Here is a 23,606-nt window from a genome sequence, read left to right as displayed (position 1 = left end):
GGACTTTCCACGTCAAGAAGAGATCATTTCAAAATCAGGCAGTTCTGGCGTTTTAGAGCAGATTTCTAACTCTGCTTGTCTCTGCCGATGTTCAAAGCACACTGGTTGTGACAGCGCTGGGTGGAGGATTTAAGCGGTTTTTCTTGCTAGACTGCTCCTTACCCTGAAAGCTGAAGTAGCAGTCACTTCAGAGTATATTTTATGGGTGCTAACTGGCAACAAAAAGCCAGGTTTTACTAGATACATTCACTCATGAGCTATGTTATTTTGCAAATTCAAGGCAGAAAAAGGGACCTTTTCTGAATAAGCTTACTGCCTTCTCATCCAGGACACACCATACATAATTATAAAAATCAGCATAAAGTTCTTCACATAAGATTCCCAAATGCTTAACTATTTGCCAGACTATCCACAAGGGCTTATAACTTTCACATTTTTGCCGATTCTCCAAATAAAAACACACACACTTGAATTAAAAGCATGAAAGCTGATGGTTTTCCTCCCCCTCTTTGAAACACTTCATTAGAATTACTTTGCCTAAGCTTCAGTTTCCTCTCTTTGATTGTTTCATCTACTTTGATGTGAAATGAAAATTATCATCAGAACTTTGCAAAGTTCCCAAGATTGCTCAGTGCCAGAGCACCCATCCAACTTCAGCAAACAGCCCAGGAATTCCTTCTCCTTCCATGTGGCAATGGCATTCCAGGCAACTTCAGCTTTTTGTATGTGAATAATTCTATAGTTAGACTGCTTCAGAGCAATGCTTGTATCAGATCTCAGGTGATATTAAACTCCTGTGAATTCAGTAATATTGGACCATGTCAATAAACCCCTTCAGCCCAGCAAGGCAATCCTGCAATGCTCTGTGCTGACAAAGGAGGACAAATAACCTGTGAGAGTTCCATCTGCAGCAAATACAAAAGCATGTACTACACCAACATACTGCACGGTTCCTGCCTCATTATTTTTGACTATTAAATTGAGGCTCTGTGGCTGCCAGCAATATCCCATGAGCTTTAGGAAAAGGAGATAAGAGACTGCATTGTTACTTATTTATTAGTTTTCATTACAAGCCTGGAACTGAAGCACCAGACAGAAACTTTTCTAGGGTAATGCTATTTGTTATCAAGCAAGAATTTTAGAGCAAATGACAAAACCAGCAAAACCCCAGTAAAACTCAAAGGCTAATTCTAACCTCCTCTTCCTCAAGCCTGCAACAAATGACAGGACATAACTCCAAGCAGATGGTCTGCAGTAACTCCAGAGCTTTCCCATGGCATCTGCCTGCTAATCTCACTGGTTACCCCTGCATGTGTGTGCACACAGATAAGAAAAAGTTTTCTTGGGGGACTGCAGGAGCCAAGAAGGGCAGGAAACCCTCATACATCTAGTGTTTAAGGAAGATAAATCAGGTTGCAAACATTTAGATCCAAGCTAAAAATTAATCACATTGCTTCTACTACATCTCTCCAGACAGTCCCAATACTCAAATTACAGAGGGGGGTGTACCGCTTCAAAACGTGCCACCTCCTCCCTCATTAAAAAGTTTCCTGTTCTCTTACATTCTCCATAGTATATTAGTTTTTAGTCCATGCAAAACTGTGCCAAAGGGGAAAAAGTAAAGAGCTTTCCCTTGTTTTCTGGTATTGATTTATGTTACAGCCTTCTTCAGACAAACTCAAAAACAATTGAAACCATCTGTATGCCTGATGGGAACTAACAAAAAAGCTGATGAAGTATGACTTCATAAGGTGTCCAATACAGACCAAATTTTTCTCAGGAGAGTCCATATCCCAATCAGTGCAAGCACCAAAGCAGTAAAAAGTTGACACTCTCCAGAAACTGCATCTAGTCTTTGTATTTTTTTCTAAATACCTACAGGAGCATAGCTTTGGTGCTCTGCTTGCTTTCCTGACCCCTCACTTCCTGCAAATAGAGATTAAAATATATTAATACTTTGTGACTGGTGTGATGGCTAAATCTTTTTGGCTTCAACAGAGATGTTATTTCTTTCCTTCCCCTAATTAAAAAAAAAAATTCTCAGATTTTGTATTGACTAAGTATTTCATATAGTATTAAGCTAAAGGAAAAAGCAAACAAAGGCTGTCAGTGGCTATGTCAGAAACTATTAAAGCACAAAAAAATTCCAGTCTTTCAGACTGTGTGGGAATCAGATAACCTAGCTGATTAGTATTCCACTGAAATTCAATATTCATTCACACTTCAGTGCAGTGTGTTAGGCACTTCCCACACACAATTGTAACTTCTACACCATCCTCAAACATGCACTAATGGTGTTAGGTGCAACTTAGTGCAGGACTTCTCCACTAATTTAGATTGAGAGAGGTCCTCCTGCCCCTCTACTCTGCCCTGATGAGACCACATCTGGAATATTGTGTCCAGTTCTGGGCCCCTCAGTTCAAGAAGGACAGGGAACTGCTGGAGAGAGTCCAATGCAGGGCAACAAAGGTGATTAAGGGGGTGGAGCATCTCTCTTATGAGGAAAGACTGAGGGATCTGGGTCTCTTTAGCTTGGAGAAGAGAAGACTGAGGGGTGACCTCACTCCTGTTTATAAATATGTAAAGGGTGAGTGTCAGGAGGATGGAGCCAGGCTCTTCTCGGTGACAAACAATGATAGGACAAGGGGCATTGGGTACAAACTGGAACACAGAAGGTTCCACTTAAATATGACAAGAAACTACTTCTCAGTGAGGGTGACAGAACACTGGAACAGGCTGCCCATGGGGGTTGTGGAGTCTCCTACTCTGGAGACATTCAAAACCCACCTGGACACATTCCTGTGTAACCTCATCTAGGTGTTCCTGCTCCGGCAGGGGGATTGGACTAGATGATCTTTTGAGGTTCCCTCCAGTCCCTAACATTCTGTGATTCTGTGAAAACCAGTGATGTCCTCTACCCAGCGCCCATTTACGTCATCACGGAGAACTGACCAAAAAAGCATTGACCAATTTTCCCCTCTTTTGGGATAACAACCTTTCTTTCTCCCCACAACAATTATGGTTATGAAATGCTGCTTTCCTCTTAGTTTCATTGCTCGTTTTCTCTCCATTACATATTTTCTGAAAGCAGTTTCATCTTTCGCACTGATTAAATGCAGTTGGACAGCAAGGAGTGTCTGTGACTAAGCGCATTGCTCAACAGCTGTTGTTGGACAGCTTTGGCAAGGCTCTCCGGGCTGGCTGGAGGGAAGAGCAAGAGGCACAGCAGAACCAGGAGACTGACTTGCACTGAAGAGCAGAGAGTTACAAACCATCTAAATCCAAATTTAGGCTGAACAAGGGCTTTATATGCTTTATCCATCCTTCTCAAGAAACCCTTTATGTAAACTGAGTTAATCATGCATGATAAAAATAAATGAGGCTATGTCTGAAATATGGAAACTGGAGAGACAGAGACACGATGAGAAACAAAAGCCAGACAGAAATAGAACCACAGATTAAAAAAGGCGCAAGGTTTAATTAAACAGCTTATCATGGGACAGAGTGTCTTGCTGTTGCTGAAATTAATGTTAACCATCTATGTTCATGTCTCTGGGGCCCTTTAATCACTGCTGCTTGTAGAGAGAAAAAAAAACAAAGCCGTAACACAAGCTTACTGGCTGAATACACTTTGAACGTAGGTTTGCTCGAGTCAGACACCACACCAAGAGTTCATCTGCCACCAGTACCTGGGCAGATCACCACTGACCAGAGTCTTGCCACATACAATGGCCTTTACATCAGGCCACAGAACCTCCTCTCAGGACTGCAAATTAAATTTACTGCCCCATGGTAATTTTACATTGAGAAACAAAAGGAAAGAGAGCAGCTAATAAGATTTCTCGGTTATTTCAAGCATGAAAATCTTTAATCCCATTTTAAAATGGAAACAAGTGCACTGTGGGAGGAAAGAAATGGGAGATGCACAAAAGTTCTCTCTCAAATAAACAGTATTTTGCTTTGACCAGGTAGCTGCCCAGACTCGGTTTCTGACTCTGAGAAGAGGCTTATACTCAGAGCCATGTCTGGTTTTTTACTAGCATATTTTCTACTCATGGAAGCCTTTTGTCTTCTGCAGTCTCAGCTGGCAGAACTAAATACTTGGTTGTCTCCTGTTGCTTTAGTCCTTTTTCTGTTTTCCAAAGTACTGCACACAAGTTGAAAGAAGCATGAGAATGAAATAAAATTTCACATAAACAGCAGTACAAAGTGTTACCAGCTGGGCACAAACGACAATTTGTTAAGAATTAAATATTGCTCCACTGACCACCCAGAGCAGTTAGCATGATTCCTACTATTTAGGATAACACCCTGTGACAGCTCTTCTTCCAAAAGCTCCTCATCTTCTCAGCTGCCAAAATAGTAGTTTGGGTTATTCCATGTTTCTACCAGCTCACTTAATACAAGCATGAAAAGACCTACTAGACCCTATGTTGTTTCCCTCAGTCTCCCTGTTTCATTTCCTACCTATCAGATCAAGTTCAAAAGATGATGTTAAAATCAGATCTGAGGCTAGGAACTGTTGAAAGGTGGAACGAATGGGCCAAGTGTCATCTCTTTTATATGTTAGACACCTAAAATACTGGCTACACAGCTACAGAAGGTGAATAGAAGGAATGCTGTGAAAGGTGAAGGGTGAAATATTTACTGAGAAGGGTAGAATAAGACCACTCATTCAGAAAACTGAGATACTTTAACAGACTAGAAATCTCCCTCTCAAAAAAATTTCCCTCTGGACCCCATTACACCTTCTAGTACTTCATGCTGGGCCAGTGCTATGGATGTATTTAAGCATGTGTTGCAGTAAGAAAATACACCCCTTGATATCAGAAACAAGCTGGAAAGGAATCTGAAGTTACCTAGTCCACTTCTTTCTCTTCCTCTAGGGCATGATCAACTACATCTACGTGAATCATTTTTATTTCCCCTTGAATTCTTCCAATGGCCCACTAATCTGCTAAAATTCTGTACTCAAAACTGGATGTGGTACCTAATAGAGGCCTTACAAGTGCTGAGTAAAGAATGAGGACTTTGTGTCCTGCAGCTCAGCATTCTATTTCTATAAGCCAATACAGGGCTGCTTCCCCCACCTTCATAACTGCATCACACTGAAAACAACAGCCTGTGAGCCTCTATAGCTTCTAGATAATCTTCTCAAAAACTGTTCAATACTCTCGCTGTTTTCATGACTAGTTAACTATTTCCACCTATTCACATTAGCTCAACATGCTCCTATTAAATTGCATGGTATTTTGCCAATTAATTTCTCCCATTTGCCAAGATGATTCTGAATTCTAACTCAGGTTTCCAATATAATTTTCAGATGACATAAAGCTGTGAAAGATGTCAGCTTTATAAATGTACAGTCTACTGCATCATCCCAGTCACTACTGAAATGCAACAGTGGAGCCAACAATCAGAAGTTAGAATTCTAGCCCAAAAAGCCAAGGTGGAGAAGAAAAAAGCTAATAATGAAGTTATTATCTGTTGTTAAGGCACTTCCACTTATGTCAGAAAACAGGATGCAAGGAAAGCAGCTCATCTGGACAATACTCAACCACCTACCAATAAGACAAAAGATTTTTAGCTCTTTCAAAGTATCTCTGATAAGGTCAGAAAGAGTACTGAATTGTAGATAAAATATTTCTTTCTTGATATTCTCCCTGGATAACAGCTTACACTTCTAACCAAAACATTCATTTTAAAAGAATCAACTGTTTGAACACATAACTGGAGAAAATAAAATAGTGGTTTTACTTGGCTGTTGATTAGTATGACATGTTTGCTATTTGTTGTCTTGTCTTAATCACAATAGTGGATACACATAAACAGAAAAATGCTCAGCAACAGCACAATAAGTGATACAGTGCTAAACATTTTTACCACTTGATTAACACTATTTAGCATTACTTCATATTTTTACTGTTTCCCAATTTAGAATCCCAGCTCTCTGTGGGACATGCTTCAAATCTCATCGAGGAGTTCCACTGCTCCATCTGGCTAACCACATCAACAGCACCTAAAATCCCTAGAACTGTTTCACCCCCTGTCTGTAAGACATTCATACATATTTCAGGCTGACAAAAGAGTCAAACGGACTTCAGCTAAAGAATTTTCAACATTCGAAGTGAAAGATTACTTCAGATTCAGTAAGAGTGCTAAGATATCACAGAGATTTCACTGGCCTTCTGCCTGTTACTGTTCATTAATAACTTTTATTTTGTATTTTTAAACATTTTAAAAATCTTCTTTTATTAACATATTTAACAAATCAAAACATATAATACAAATATTAAAAAAGCTATTCTGCTAATTTTTAAAAGGTGTACAAACAGTGAATTTCTTCCTTGGACATACAATAGATAGAACAGTTGACTTCCATGGAGTCTCCTAGTTTTCAATTTTTATTTTATTTTATTTTTTTTGTCAAAGAAAATCCCAACAAAAATTTTATAAACTAACATGAGAACTCAAAACAACTTTCAAAATAACAGTATGCTTGCTAATTAACTTTAAAAGCTAAATTTGTCAGGAAAATATTTAAAAGTCTCCTCCGTTCCTACTTCTTTTAACTCCTGTTGAACAGGTTGTAGGCAAGACTCCTCCTATGTCAGACTGGAAGACAATCCTGAGGGCATTTTACTTGGCCAACTTGCTTAGTGATTCTCACACAATGCACAGAATACTACAGAAGGGGCAACAGGAGACAATCCCTGTTATTCTCCATGAACAGCTGAAGTGGGGCAATGGTTATGCAGGGCAGAAATAGATGCATCACCTCTGCTGGAACTAAAGCATAACCCAGCCAGGCTGTACAAACACAGCTTGACAGCTCACCCCACTATCAGGGGAAAAAATCAGAGAGAGCATGTCTACTAGTTTACACAACAGTTTTTGTAAATCCCTAAATAGCTAAGTAAGAATGCAAAGAATAAAATAGCAAAACAAGAGTCATCAAAAGACTATTTTTTCCTCTAACCAACCATCTTTCCCACAGATATCCTTAGAAGAAACCACCACCAAAATTACAGACCAACTTCAGTGCAAATGCACAAGGTCAATACATAGGCTATTTTTGACAAATACAAGAGTAACTCCAAGCACCTTATACTTCCCTTCTTCTGCCCTCCTCTTCTTTACATGGAAAAACTAAAACCATGGAGTTTAAGTGACATGCAAAAATACAGAAAACTAACTCTCTTTTAGATGATTATGGGAATGGTCAAGATACTACATTAAGAACCTATTCATGTAGCACACTTGTAATATGTTATTTACCTGTGTAGTTTGAATGGTTCATCAGAACAATTTTACTCAATGAGGTAACAGGCCAGAAATCCCTAACCATGTTTTCAGGTAATTTGCTATGCAGCTTCTATGTTTTAAATCACTTTTCTGTTTGACAAACTTCTAGTATTTATCTCTATCTCCCTCCAAAGTCCTAATGCTTCTCACTTGCCAGAAATCATCTTTTGATTTCAAAGTGACAGACACGTGTTTCATCTAAGAATTTTCAGTGTCTATTTATGTTCCCCCATCCTTATGGGATAACCCAGCCAGAAGCTGTAAGCAGAGATGGAGAAAGAGAAACACTAGCACTAGTATCATATGATAGTGTTGTGGGTTACTCCTCTTTAATATGGTGATTTCCATTAGCTCTCATGCAGAAAGTGAACTCTCTGACCCATAAACACTGAATAGTATTTTTCTTTCACAAAACTAACTGTGTGGCAACTACCAACCTCAAGCTAATACAGAAAGCAGATGGTATACTTTCAGAAAGGCTGAGACCAACATCAAGAAAAAATTCTGTGCACAAGCATCAACCTTTATGGATAATAAACCTTTATGGAAAATAAGACGTTATTTTTAAACTGGGTCAAAGCTTTCAGCAACCTGCAGAAGAGAGGGGACCAAAATGGTTTCAGTTTGGAACAAACAATTCCTTCATGACCTCTTAGATTTAAACAATCATCCTTGCTCCCCCATGGTATCAAGCTATGTCCTCTCTTGCATACAGCTAAAGAGATTGAATATTTCCACACCTCCCCTCTGAAGGTACTAAAGACTAATCTCAGGTGCTCACTTACACTAATGGATGAATCATTTGCTGTCAGAATAGAGCAACACTGGGAAACTTACCTTATCGCTGTCTAGCGTGTTCTGTGAGGTTCGTGAGGCAATTGAAATAGTATCAGGTTGGCTGCTACCATCTCCCTGACTGTCCAGGTCCTCGCCATCTCTGCAAATAATTCAGTGTTCAATGTTAGCACTGTGTTTGTAGCATGTTAGCTCCCTACTTGCAACTCTAAAGAAGAGAGACCCAGACGTGACACCAGCCAAACTAGCTGATGCAAAAAATCAAATATTCAGCACTTAATACTGCGTTTGAGGCTTCAAGAGAAGAGATTTGTTTGCACAGGGTCTGCATTGTGCAGAATTAAGGCAGCAACCAACCAGCCAGAACTACGGCAAGAAACTTGCGCAGCCCCTTAGCCAAAGTTAGCAAGCAGAACGCTCAGTCACACATGTTACGCTTTGCAAAAAGAAACCAAGGACCTGAATGACACATGCAGAATTGTAAAAATCTAAAATGTAAAAATGTACAGCTATCCTATACTGCTGTTCTGAATCTCTTCTGCCATGGCTGAATGTACACAAGTCAGGGACTGTTCAGAGCAGAAATCTCAAGAAATTAAGCACTGCAGGAAACTGGAAATTAATTATAAGATAAAGCTGGCCAAAATGACTCCTGCTTTTGTCCAATTCACTGAAAGTCATTAGAAATTCAACACCACAGAGGAAAGAGGGTTGTTGTGTACTTAAGAGATCCCTGATTATTTTAAATACTACTTACCTTCTTCCTTTCTGTTTTGTTGTTGGTGCGGTTTTGGGGATATGGATCGGCTCTTTCAATGCTCCTTTCAGATGAATGGTCCTTTCTTGTATCACTTCCCGGATGTGTTTGATCCAGTCCTGTTTATTCTCTATACTGGATGCCTTTGATATGCAAAAGAAACAAACCCCCCACAATGGACTATTATAACTGAGAAGATCCACATACACAGTCAGCAAATAAAGAGGAAGGCATAAAGAATGACTTTGTGAATCACTTTTGAAAACTTGAACAGAGAAAAGGAAATTCAAGGTAGTCTTCATATTGAATCACCAACACTACTTTATACTTCTCAACATACTTAACACTGTTCATTTAAAAAAATTTTAGGTTCAGATTCTTCTTTTATAACGTGAAGGCTGAAGCCCTGTATGGATCTCATGTGAGACAGAGTAGACTTCCATACTTAAAGAATTCCAGTAATAACACCTTGAATGCTGGCATTTTAAACTCATGTTGTATTTTTAAGTAAATTCTAACTTTATATAATAATCTACTAACACAGAAAGAAAAATGAACTTATTTTGCAACACATAGACTTCCACAACACATTTCATGTATTAGTCTTCTCACTTTTGAAACATACCTGGAAGCAGAAAGCTAATTTAGGAAATATATTTCTAATAACTGCCTGCAATTTATCACCTGTATTTTTGAGATACCCTGGAAAAGACTTGACACTCAGCTGCCCAACCTGTAATCTGATTATTTAAACCAATTTAACCCTTTACCTGAAATGCTATTAAATATAAACATTACTACAGATCTAAAAAAAAAACTTCCTACTTATCTTAATTGCTGTCTCAAATAATTGACTTCAAATACATTATAAATATTCAACATACTATAAATATTTAATAATCAGGGATTCTAAAGGGATGAATAAAGTTGCAGTAACAGATGAAGTCAGGAAGAAGATATTTGTTTTCTTTTACAAACAAAAACATTTAGAAAAGAAGCCAAACAGAAAGTTAAATCTTTTATTTATGTTTTCATGGAATCTACTTATTTACTTACTGAACTAAGGAAGTGCTAGTTGCCAACCTTCAAAAAGAAACAAGCAAAAAAATAAACAAAATTGTTGAAACGCTAAAGCTTCATATACCATACAATTGATCTAAATTTTCTATGCTCTAAGTAAAGAAGATAATCAGAACACCTTAAAGTGATCTTAGGTAGAGAGCCCTTAAACAGAGCCATTTCTATGGCTCTACCCTGGGAGGATCATTTCAGGCTGCAAGGCACTGCCTGTGAAATTATGGGAGTATTAAGACTGAACAAATTGTATTATTCAGTAATGTTACATTTAATTCCCTTACACTCACTGATTGCTTTCACAAAACTAATGTGAGTTCTTCTTAGCCTGTAATTCACTAGCAAAACATATGAATTTGAGTGGCAACATGGCCCTTCTAAAGTGTCATTACTGAGTAATCACCAAAAATGTAAGTAAAAACATAAACAAGTTTAATAGTAGGTGTATTAACATGTAAATGGGAAGTTTAACTTATTTTTCAACTCGACACAACTAGGATACAAAAGAAAAGGTTCAAAGCTGCCACAGTCCTCAAAATATGTCAAATTATCCATTAGCTACTTGTGGTATTACAAAAGAGTTCTCCAGTTGAAACAGTAGGTCTCAGGTTATGTACCAGAGTCACAGGAAAAATGGATTTAGCCTTTCTCCTAGCTAGGCAAATACAATAACATTACTGACACCTGTAACTTCCCCAGACACAAAATTTACACGCATTGCATGCACTCTCATCCAAAGGTATCTTCAGAAAAACTTATAGCCCACAGAAAGACATAAAATCTTTTGAAGTGTTTTGATTTCTGCATAAAAGTATGGGCCATGAAAAACAGCATCACCAACAAGCAGCACTGACTTGAGCATGAAATGCAACACTGATGGCATGATTTATCTGTGGAATATCAGTTGCTCTGTCAACTCGTGGCTAAAGTCTTCAAGCTATAGAAGTCCATGGGATCAAACCTCTTCCTACACAGATTTCAGAAAGCAAGTTTGTTTAATCCTTCAGTAGACTACACAGATACCTCTGCTCTCAAGCCACATGAATTAGATATATACCACATTCTTCACACACAAAGAAAAATTGCCTGTCAGCAGCTGTCCCTCTCAAAGCACGGAAAGTCACCACTTGCCTTCCCAACAAGTATGAACAACAACGTCAAGATGTAGCATGGACTGTACAAGCACATCTGCTAAAATTACCTTAAGAACAATTTTGTTGTCTGAAGTTGGTGTCCTTCCAACCCACAGAGCAAACTTGCAGGGATCTCCTTCTACATGTTCTGTGACACCCAGTTCAGAAGTCTGGAATTAAGAAAAATTTGTTAGGATGACACAGCATTATTTTCCCAGAAGCCACAATGGGATGCTAATATTCTAAGTAATTGAGCTCTGCTATTTAAAGAGATTTCTAGAAGCTTAAGGCTGAAGTAACAATAAACAATAGCATTTTTAATCTGAATATTTGACTTGACAACTAAAGTATTATAACTCTAAAAAGAAGGTGCTTGGTAAAAAATAAGTGTTGGCTTCTCTCCTTGTTGATTTCCATCAAGGAACACTGGCTACTTATTGATCTTTGCATTTTATCTCGGAGAAGTTATGCTTAGGAATTCTTTTGATATCTTCTAAAACTCTGATCTCTTTCCTGCCAAAGGAGCCTTTCCCAATGGGTTTCCCTCCCTCTGAAACAGACGAAATAATTCAGAAATGCAGTTTCCCTGAAGAATTTTGTGGGACAGCTACATTAACAGTCTTTGGAAATGTTCTAATGTCAGACCTTAATAGCCAATTATCATCCAAATGTTTTCACTTTCCAACTGGAACAACATCTCAATCATGTGAATTAATTCCAGTTAAACAATTCATATAGGCTCTGCTCCAAAAAAAAAAAAAAAAAAAAAAAAATTAGCTAAGAAATATAGCTCAAACTACAAGAACTCTCACTCCAAAAGACAGCTGCTGAGCATTCTTGGATTATTAGAAGCTGTGTTTTTCCCCTCATACACATCTTTACTAGCACATAAACAGTTCATTACTAGAGATATTGGATACACAGTACCTAAGTAAAGGTAATTTTTTTCTTGTCTCACTTGGATGCTTGTGTTTTGTTTAAAAAAATCCAACCCAACACATCTACCCTTTCAGCTTTGTTGTCTCCTTTTGGTAAAATGGACTTTTCTTCATTGAAATACTTAAAAGCCTCAGATGCATTTTAAACTTGATTCACCAACAACTCTTACGTGTATTAAAAAGCTTGTAAAATACTTAATCCAACATTAACATTGCATTATGCAATCCAAAGAAAACACACCCTACCACACTGCCCAACATAAAGTCTGAATGGGCAAGACAGTACAATTTTTAACACTGTTTATTTTTTAAAGCCTTGTAAATTTAAAAGCTTTGGTACACTTGTTAATATTATTAATTTTACAAGGGACAACTGAGGGACAATGTGGTAGAGGACTATACAGTAGAGTGGCAAAGCCAATGTATGTTGTTCACTGTCCCTTTCCACACTGGTGCTCATCAAATGAAACTAGTGGCAGGGAGTTGGGTTCAAAATCCAACACAGGGAGGTTGGCCTGTGCCCAAAATATAGTCGAGCAATACAATTCTTTGCCAAAGGACACTGTAAATGCTAGAAGTCTGCACGTGGTCCAAGGACAAGGCCCTGGAGGATAAATTGGCTGCAGGTTATTGAATGCACAGAATCCCCATTCAGGGGAAGAAACCCCTGAACTGTCAGTTACTGGTGAGTGGGAGAGTATTCTGGCAAAGCAACACCTGCTTGCCTTGTTCCCACAGCCCTCCTTGGGCATTTGCTTCTGGACACTTTATCTTTTGCCAAAGGAGTTCATTAACACATTCTTGTACTGATACAAGTCATGCTGTTGAGTATCCTGTGCTGGAAAAACCATGATGGCCATCATGCCCAAAGTAAGGAGGAGGACCTCACTTTTGTAAAACCACCTTCCAGAGGCAGGAGACATGACAATGTGAAAAAAAGAAAGATCTTTACTTCAAATCAACATGCATGCTTTCAACATCTGTATGAAGGCCTTTTCTAAAGATCACACTACAAGAATTGCTATAATAGCAAGCTTCACTACAGGATATTTTGCCAAACAGAATATGAAGACAAAAAGATACGCATGTATTTTTAAAATGAGGTACAGTAGGTGTCTTCAAGATTTCCAATAACTTCTCTAAGACCCAAGGCTATCACTAAATTCCAGTCAGAGGAACTGACATGACAAGCTTACAGGACCAATTTTTTGGCTCTGTCTCCCCACCCATGTAATGCCTTGGCAGCTGATGTTACCCTCCAGTACGCAGGAAGATTTTTGTATTTCAGATTCTTGAGAGCACCAAAGAAAGGTGTGATCAACAAAACAGTTGCAGCTGTGTTACCTGCTAGCTATCGTGTACCAGGAAGGAAAGCAAGTGTTGGAAATTAAGTGACAGAATATGCAAAGTAAGATAGGAAAAAAAGGAGGTTTTTTTGAACCAACCTGCTTTACCAGTTTGGACACAGAGGTGGGAAGGGGGGAAGAATGAAGGAAAGGGAGCTGAAAGCAGGGAGAAAAGGCTCAGTATTTATACCATCTAGAATCAGTCATATATCCCAATAAGATCAACAGAAGAATAATGTATTTTAGAGCGCGATCCTGAGATGTAATTTCATGTACTTTTTCTAAACTGTCTAGTAGAAAAGCTAATCTTGTCTCTGGCAGATGCAGAGCAAACTATGGGAGACTGTCTTCTCACTTGGCTAACAAAATTTATGGAGTGTTAATACTGGTCTCAACCAAGTCATCCAATGAGCCAGGAAGGGAAGGGTATGAATTGCAGGGTCAAATTGTGTAGTGCGTACATGCTACAGCTGAGGAAAGAGCAGATTATTTTTTTCTTTTCTAAAATGAGGAGAAAAAAATTTACATCTTTACATCTTTTCAGTAGCCCATAAGAGCTATCATTTTATTTACAAAATATTATTGTAAGACTACGACCCTCAGTAGACATTCTGGAATGAACTTTTCCATAACAAGGAGTTCTTGCCTTTCCAGATCAGTATATGTAGAATACCCACCAAACCAAATCCTTAGCACTGATATTACTACAACAGCAATAGTAAACAAGCAAGATGAAGGCAGTTTATTAACCTCTTTTCATCTTTCTGCTTTATACAAATGAGACTTAAAGAACGAGCAATCAAACATACAATTAGCACAAAATCAGTCCAGCTCAATCTTGATTGTCCTTTGTCATGACACCCTTCAGTAGTTGTTTTCAGCCTACTCCTTCTCCTCAAAAGCATGACAAAGCAGCCAGCTTACAAGATTCAGTCTACACATTCCAAGGCTGTTCTGTCAGTGCACTGTAGGTTGTTCAAGTTCTTTGGGCACATTTAAATCATCTGAGCTTAGTACACAATCTAATTTAGACACTTTTCTAAAAACGATCATTTGTACTTCCATACTTACGAAGAGTTTACTCTTGTAAATGTACTTGCTCCTTCCACTGGAGTCCTTTACTTCTTTACTGAAAACCAAGGACATCTCAAAAAGGAAAAGGTGCCTCTCTCTTCCCTTTCGAATCAGTGTTTTGGGGTCCCACACTTGGAAGGATTCTTGAAGGATGAGCTCTCCCTGAGATTCTATATTTTCATCAAAGCCTAAAAACCCAGGGAAAGATTCACCATGAAAAGTTGATAATGAGGAAATTAAAAAGCACAGCTTCTGTTTATTAAGTGATCTTATTTTTTTTTCCAAATGTAGCTTGCAAAATACGAGATTCTGAGAAAGCAAAATGAAAAACAAGACTCGATTTCAACTTTGCAAAATACTTAGTAAATGTAGCTGTAGTTCAAGTCTAAGTGTAAATTTAGAGATCTAATTATTAAGTTTATCAACTCTTCTGGTAATATTTCACTAACAAATGACATCTCTCTATGTCACCTTCTGGTAACCTCTTCCATGATGAAAATGATTTCTCTTACAAGTTCTCTGCCACTGTAGAAAAAGAACAGCTTGCAAGGACAGAGAGAGCACTTCAAGTTGTTCTGACATTGGAAAGCTCCCAAGTGACACCTTTTCTGGTGAGATACCTTCCCTAATATGTACACAATGAGCATGTAAACATGTTCCATTAGGGCACGGAAGAAGATGGCACCTTGGAGCTGTTGCCATGTGATTGGCCTGCCACTGAGTCACTCCAATATTGATCCATAATAAAGCAATAGCAGTTGGATTACTTATCTTGACACATAACAAAAAGATGAAGATTGAGAATATCAACAATTTTACTTCCACTGTAGTGGTACAGTGTTCTCCTGGTTTAATATACAACTTCAGAGTTGTAGGATAACAGAAATTAGTCTACCACACTCTTTTGCATGGTATTAAACTGCATTTTAAATAGATATTGCTTGCCAATATTCTCTGAAGAACACCATCCTTCTTACGAAAATAACAGCTCTCATTGTTCTAAACAGGACAACAGTATGGAGAGCATCAGAGGCAAGTTGCATCAGGATGTTAATTCAAAACCCTCCAGAGACATAAAGAGGAAATGTGCTCACTCACTATATTTGTCTAACATGGGATGACTCCACGATACATGCATGAATAAAACCAGCTTAGGCAAAAGATTAGGATATTCTCCAGAGTCACATTCCTAGTGTTAAAAGATTATTACCAATGCTGGTCAGCATTTATATTAACACTGTTCCCTGAAAAAAAAGCATTTGGAACTGATCCTGCAAACTGACCAACATTTCTATTACTTACAATCAGGGAAGAAAGGTGCTTTTGAGCATCCACATGATCAAGGATCACATGTCAAACCAAACTGAGTTTTATAGTAACTTGTACAATAGTGGAAATTTTATTACAAGCTCCATTTTAGTACTAGAAGGCAGCAGGAGGAAAAGGAATATTGTTTAAAAGCACCCATAAGCCTTTATTCAGCAACTGCAAGGTAAGGTAGTTCTGCTTTTATCTCAAAAAATTTAAATGCCAAAGAAAAACAGCTTCATGACTAAATGTATGATGGCACCATCATACAAGATAATGTGCCAATTACAAAACAGATTTTGGCAGAAAGCTGTTCTAAGCACATAGAAGCAATTACATCCAACCTCCACTGTGTGCCATGAACATGATTATGCTGTTCTGGCTAAGGCTCAGGCTAAATTGTCTTACATTGACATTTTCCTGCCAGAAGATACATTTCATTTCAATCAGAAGTCTGTTATGGAACAGGCGGCAAACAGATGTGAAAACGACAAACTTCTTGGAGACAATTATTTGATATATAAATCAGTAAATCACCTCTAATACACTTACGGTCCTCATATTAAGAAGCCAAGGATATAGTTAGAAAACATATCCAAAGCTATTTTGTCTGACAATTCACCTATCACATCTTAGGTGAGTAGTGGAAAACTTTGTTAACCTACATATTTTTCAGATGTGCAGTGTCAGAGCTATAGATCAGGATGAAAAAACATTTAAAAAAATTAGCAAAACTGTACTAGTTGTCTGTCACAATTTTCCTAAGTAAGTTTGCATTTTTTATACTTCCAAATAAAAGTTGTATAAAATAGAAACCCAGAGATAAGAAAATGTTAGCATTCTTCAGATCTTCTTGACATAGAGTAATATAAAAAGTTATTAAACAAAGTTAATCTACAGCACATGACTGAACTGGAAAGCCAGTTTGAATCCTACCTTCCAGCATGCTGAGGTGCATGGCATCATTGGCTCGCTTTGGCACACTAAGCATCACCTCCAGGCCATCCTTAATCTCACCTTTACCTTCTTCACAGCACGTAAGCAGCTCCTGCAAAAGATGAGCAGATATGAATACTCCTTATCATGTTTTTCTACACTGATACGACAGACAACCCAATACTGCCTTCTAAACACCAAAGAATCATTTTTGATATGTAAAATCTTTTTGAACTTCTTTCTTTGCCAACGACATGACAGCATATTTTGCATTTATTATTATCTATTCTGCAAGGAGCCATCCAAGCTTTCAGTTAACCACCTCTAATTTTAACAAGATCACCTGGAAAAGGGAAACAACACACCTATTTTTAAAAAGGCTAGAAAGAACTGCTGACTTGTCAGCCTCACCTCTGTGCCTGGGAAGACCATAAAACAGATCCTCCTAGAAGCTCTGCTAAGGTACATGGAGGACTGGGAAGTGATACAAGACCATCAGCACAGCTTCACCAAGAGCAAGTCCTGCCTGACCAACCTAGTAGCCTTCTGTGATGAAGTAAATATATCAGTGGACAATGGGCTATGGATGTCATCTATCTGGACTTCTGTAAAGCCCGGAGGCCAATTGTATCTTGGGCTGCATCAAAGGGAGCGTGACCAGCAGTTCAAGGGAGATGATTCTGCCTCTCTACTCTGCTCTGATGAGACCCCACTTGGATTCCTGCATCCAGCTCTGGAGCCCTCAGTACAGGAAAGACATGGACCTGTTGGAGAGGGGGCAGAGGAGGCCACAAAAATGATCAGAGGGCTGGAACAGCTCTGCTATGAGGACAGGCTGAGAACATTGGGAGAAGACAAGGCTCCAGAGATACCTTAATGCAGCGTTTCAGTATTTAAAATCAACCTATGAGAAAGATGGGCACAGGCTTTTAAGTAGGGCCTGTTACAATAAGACAAGGGGTAATGGTTTTAAAAACTAAAGGAGGGGAGATTCAGGCTAGATTACAGGAAGAAATTTTTTTACAATGATGGCAGTGAAACACTGGCCCAGGTTGCCCGGAGAGGTGGTAGATGCCCCATCCCTGCAGACATTCCAGGCCAGGCCGGATGGGGCTCTGAGCACCCTGATCTAGTTGAAGATGTCCCTGTTCATGGCAGGAGGATTTGACTAGATGAACTCTGAAGGTCCCTTCCAACCCAAACTGTACTATGATCTGCTTAATAAGAAATCTTCAAAAGTTACATAAAGGACAGTGTTTTTTCTGATAAGCACACACACAGCTATCAGATGCAGTGCTACATCAACACCAAGAACAACAAAGCTGCCAAGACATGAAGATGGTGGAAAGCAGGACAGCACAAAAGGACACCTCCTCGCCTCAATCTTTGCTTCACTGCACCAAAGACCTGCTCTGTGCTACTGCTGATAAGAGGATTTACGTTGTTTCATTTCAAATATTCAGTGAATTACTCTATTCTGTGTTCACACAGTTAAAGACATCCTACAGACAAAATTTTTGAATACAAACAAGCATTAACTAATGGACAGAAGTCAGAGAACGGAATATGCTGAAACACTGTAGTAGAATTTAGGGCGATGCAGTTCCCTGCCCATTGAACATCCCACAGATATTAACATAACAGCACCTCAGCTGTTCAAATTTCCTCATATCTTCTGAGCATTTAAACAGTATCAAGATAAAATGTGGCTTACATAACCAAAAGGGCATATTATGTTCCTTCTATTATTCAAAAGGTCTACTTAATTCATTTGCTCAGGTTAAATTCCCTTTTCCTTTGTAAAGAGAAAGCCAGGTGACTCCTACTATTATCATCACTACACTATTTTTATTCAACTGCCAATACCACCATCACAGCAAAACACTACATCATCATGCTCAAATCTTGCATGACAACTCCACAGAACAGCGTAACTAAATAGCTTCCAGGAGGCACAGAGGATGAGCAGCTTCAACACCATTTGGAGAAATAAGCGGAACTTCTAAAACTCTGACATGTTTCAGCTATCATTCAAATTTTGGGCTCTACATTCTTCCATGTTTTATGTTGCTCTTCTTACAGGAGGATGGAGGAGGGAAGAAAACCCAACAACCACCAAATAAATCCATTTTACTATGCAGCAAAGCCACCTGGCTCTGCAAACACAGGTGAAACCTATTTATCTTCAATAATGTAGCAGCTAAAGCTTATTTAGATTAAAAAAAAAATTTTGAATCAATACCCCAAAATTTCTGAAACAGCACAGTCTAGAGTATTTCTGTATGTTATCATTTCATCAAGTTGCACCTTCTTACAAGGGAGAACAGACAATATGTTTCAGTTAAAAATGACAGTCTTGTTTCCATCCAACTTGACCTGAAATAGCCTGCAGTGCTTTTCAGAAATTTTAAAAACAATCATCCACAGCAGCTCTCAAGTAGAAAGGGGAGACATAGATCAGTTACAGTGCTTTCGTAGGCTGCTATTAGAAAACAAGCAATGCCACCTAACAGAGACCCAGCACAGTTCAGGAACGCTGCTGCTCAGTCAACAAGTCATCTGTTTGTGCAAAAGTTCTACAGATACTCAGTGTGTGTGTTAGTGTGTGTATGTGTACACACACAATATACATTTATGTATTTTCTAAATATTTTACATTATAGTTATATATACAAACATATAAAAATGACTACATTTTACAGTACTTAATATCATAAACATACCTAATGGCTTGCCAAAATTTGTCGCAGAAACCATTACAAAAATGTGCCTGTCTATACAGCCATGAATTACTTTTTTACTCTGGAAATGCAAATTATATTTTCTAAGTAAACATTAACAGTGAGGTATTTTTTTTTATTTACAGGAATCTGGACAAAAAGTTGCTTATTTATGCGCTCTTTCATTTTCAGCGGTCTCCTTAAATAAATACCCCAGCAATATTTGAGGCTGCCCAGGATGCTGCAGTTTCAGAGTGCAGCGTAAAAAATTCCTCCTGATTTCAGCAAAAGCTTTTCTTTCTCTAGAACAGCAGAAGAACTGATGAAGAAACAGAAGAATCGAAGAAGAACTTTGAATTAATACTGACCTTTAAAAGAAGCTGGTATTTTGTTATCCTTTGGACAGGTTTGATAAGGTAAGAGGAGATAGAGTTGGCCAGTCCATGCCGCTGTTGTATCTCCTACATGAAAAAGCAAACATTTGAGGACTACGACCACCAACACTCAGATATAGACTACTTTGAGGACTGTGCAATATATACATTAAATACAAAGTCTATTTTAGCAAGAAGAAATAAAAAAAAAGACAAGATAAGATATTCCAGCCACAGCATATGATTATGTTGTGCATCTTCCTGCTCACTTCGTACAAACGAAAGATTACTACCTCCAAGGGTACGTGTGAAGTGTTTCAACAAACCTAAATAAAAACAGCAATGACTAGGGATATTGAACATGAGGCAATATGTTTGGGTTTTTGTTGTTGTTATTTTTTGTTTGTTTTGTTTTAATTATTATCTGTATTTCTTTTGTTACTCTCAGGAGAGAAAATAAAACAAATTTCACTGTTCTGGGAACAGCCAGGTCTATCATAGGAAGGCTGAGGTGGAGGTTTCTTAGCATTACCTGCTATTATCGTTTAACTATTCATAGTCACAGAAAGCCTTTCCCCACAAGGGGGAGCACGAAGTAACATTTTCCAACTAAAGGAAAGAGGTTACCAAAACGCCTAAAAAAAAGCAGCCACTTAGAAACAAAAAAATAATGACCTCCACAAAGCTAATGAAGGAAAACAGAATTAGATGATAATTAGACGGGATAATTACAGATTTCAAGTAATGATCATGGCTGAACTTCGTGGCCAGTGTTTGCCATTTATCACAGTACTGTATCTATTTTAACCACACGATTTCTAACAGCAAGTTATGCACCTCAGCTATGTGCTTTCCAACCATTACAGTATCAGAAATTCACAAGATAGGATACACATGACATTTTCACGTGGCCTAGTGGTGGCATCAATAGAAGCCCCTCAAATTACCTGTGTGCAGAATTAGGTCTTGACACTTCTAATCCACTTCAGATGGATTAGGGGATGGAGAGCTCTGAACGTACTGGTAGAACAGGGCAATCAAAGGATGCTCCTTTGGTGGTGGTGGCAAGAACTTATTTCTAATACAGTTTTATCAGAGCCCTTTGTTACTTTTTAAAAAATAGTATTTACTGCATTTTTCTATATTTTTTTGTTGTAGCTGCCTTATTTCCTGTAATTTATCTGCTCTTCTTTAAGCACCGAAAACTTAAGAGGCTTCAGAGAAAGGCTTTTCTAAGGAGAATGCTTAGAATCCCCATCTCCCCAGGGACAGACTTCTGAAATTAACACTAAGAACTTCAGGGATTTTTTTTTATATCCTTACCTCTACTTCTACAAACAATTTAAAAAAAAATTTGTGGTGTAACTTACACAGCTAGTGGCTCAGCAAAGTGGAGAAGGAAACAAAAACAGGCTGGAGAGAAACCTAATCAAATAATCTGTAAATACACATTTAATCAAAACTCATTCAGTGTGGCAAAAATTCCTCCCTAAAACCTCTAACAGCTGCTACATTTTGGTCGTTTCTTAAGCAGAATATCACATGCAGACCAAGTAACCTTGGGACTGAATAAGCAAGGTGGCTAGTTTAGCAGCTCTGAACAATGGCAGTCAACTGAATTACCACTACATACAAGTACAATTTAAAGGTGGTCCAAAATTTTAACAGTGTTTTCCATCATTATTATACACAATGCAAACTAAGCACATCAAAATACCAGGATTTGCAGAATGTGCTTTCAAGGGCTGAAGATTCATTGTCTCAGTTGCTGCTGCCAGAACCTGCTTCCACTTCTGAACTGCTCTGATGTGTGACAGCGACTTCTTAGATTTGATTTGGCAGCTTTATGAGACCAACTGAGCAATAGAAGTTAACCATGTGAATACAGGAATGATTTTCCTTAAGCTGACACTAAATTGCAGCACTAGTACCAGGAAACTTGCATTTTCTTAAGAAATTAGACACCCCGCATAACTGCAAGTACATGATTCAAACTGTCAAGGCATACTTTTAAGATGGACACAACGTACTTACATCAAAATATGCTCCTGCATGTTCTAATATCAGCTGGGTAGAATCTGGCTTATTTTTACAGTAAGTAACATACATTTGGAATTTGTCTGCCTGCAAAACAATGTAAATTTACACAGGTTATCAGAGAGCACCATTTCTGTCTCCAAGTTTTTACACAGTTATCAGAGAACGTATCTTTTCTCTCAAGAAATTGAACTATACAGAATTATTTTCCCATTCAAAGTGGCAGCATAAGAAAATAAATCAGGCAAGTAAGACTGAAAACAATAGCAATGTATGCAAAAGTAGATTATTCAGAGCTAAGACAAAGATACAAAACCAAACCTGAATGCAGGTTTAGGCAACCTGCATAAACTTCAAGAGCAGCTAAGCGTTGGCATCTGACAGCAGTGCCTTAATTTTTTTGTTCCCAGTTAAAGATACACATATTTTTACTCAAATTTGAAGAAGTACTTTTACAAATTTCACAAATTAAAAAGGGGTCTGAGATCAAGAATCCATCCCTTCACACTTCCGATCTCCCTTGTTATTTCTAAACATAAATCTGATTTCATTACCCAAGTAACGAAGCAGTGCCCAACATCTTCTGGTAACTGTTCATATTTTTCCAGCTCCTTGAGGAATATACTATGGGTAGAAAACAAACAAATAGTACAAGGCACATAAAACATTTTCATTAGGGCAGCTGACACTGATCTATTGTCTGTGAATGAAGGCCGTTAGAAAACTTGCTATAATTCATACCAACAGCATGAATTAAAGAAATAAAGATAACAGGAATTGATTAAAATGTGTAATAATACAAAAAATATAAAATGTAATTCAATACAAATTCTGATGTCAAGATCAGAAATTGATCCAGCAGACATGGAATTAACAGATAAAAGTACACAAAAATATAATAACTGCTGTTGTTCTCCACCAGGGAGGTTTCCTACTGTTTCTGTTCCAAAAAATGTTTAGCCTTCATCTCAAGAAGAAAAAGGAGGTGACTTGCTTTTTGGATGCTCAAACTAACACAAAGCATATAAAAGACTGTAAAATTGGGTTCTTGGATATACCTTGTATATTTTATTAGTTAGAAGAATCATAATCTAATACAAAGACCAATGAATTAACAAAGAGGGAAGATTGAGAGCAAGCCTTCTGTACACAGATCTACCCAGGAACTAATCCACTCAGAAGAAACGTAGTGGACAAGACTCTTTCATGCTCTGTACTCAAGTAAACCTAACAATGGTGGGACATCTCCACAGAAACTTCAAAGAGCTAGAAAAGACTGGGGAGCCCTACTCTTTCCCACTAGCAGTTGCAATTGGAAACCAGAAATGAGGGCTCTGAAGGAATGACAGTCTTAAATTTAGGTCTGTGCCATATCTGTATTCTATTGAGTTCAGTGGTTTCCATCTCGTTAGAAAACTGGAAAGCCAACAACAAAATTTTGATGTACCCAAATAATTTCTTAAAAGCTGAAATATGTCTGAGACTGAAAAAGACAGTTTCTAACGGGGTACCTACCTGGCCTCAAAAAGCAACAACTGAAGAAATTTAGCAATGTGACTTAGCAAGAAATCTTTTTAATTTTTAATGGAAAATTGTCCATTATTCATACGCACAATATTTTCATTAGGAAATCCCCCAGGTCATCATTTGGATTTAGCAGTAATGTGGAAATGGAAGATAAGTCACTCACTTGTTGTGGAACTCATATATTTCCTGCATGTTTCCAAAGATAATGTGCTCTTTGTTTACAATACCAGGTGGAATCTCCTCAACTCCGCTTGTCATTTCCCATAGATATGTCTGCCCAGA

The 23,606-nt window shown here is 38.1% G+C and overlaps 1 protein-coding gene across 1 annotated transcript in view; it reads right to left on the bottom strand.

Annotated features, from left to right (window-relative positions):
• TRIO (trio Rho guanine nucleotide exchange factor) overlaps window positions 1–23,606 on the bottom strand; it is a 255,207-nt gene that overhangs the window by 69,623 nt on the left and 161,978 nt on the right. Inside the window, exons 25-33 of the mRNA XM_080338767.1 lie at window positions 23,488–23,597; window positions 22,352–22,421; window positions 21,795–21,884; window positions 19,755–19,847; window positions 16,667–16,778; window positions 14,420–14,610; window positions 11,133–11,234; window positions 8,858–9,000; window positions 8,143–8,242 (exon numbers count right to left, since the gene is read on the bottom strand). Of these exons, the coding sequence (XP_080194893.1) occupies window positions 8,143–8,242; window positions 8,858–9,000; window positions 11,133–11,234; window positions 14,420–14,610; window positions 16,667–16,778; window positions 19,755–19,847; window positions 21,795–21,884; window positions 22,352–22,421; window positions 23,488–23,597 (1,011 nt within the window). The remainder of the gene's footprint in view (window positions 1–8,142; window positions 8,243–8,857; window positions 9,001–11,132; window positions 11,235–14,419; window positions 14,611–16,666; window positions 16,779–19,754; window positions 19,848–21,794; window positions 21,885–22,351; window positions 22,422–23,487; window positions 23,598–23,606) is intronic.

This window comes from Nesoenas mayeri (genome assembly GCF_963082525.1).
Source record: "Nesoenas mayeri genome assembly, chromosome: 2".
Lineage (NCBI taxonomy): Eukaryota > Metazoa > Chordata > Aves > Columbiformes > Columbidae > Nesoenas > Nesoenas mayeri.
This window is presented reverse-complemented; position numbering and strand designations above follow the sequence as displayed.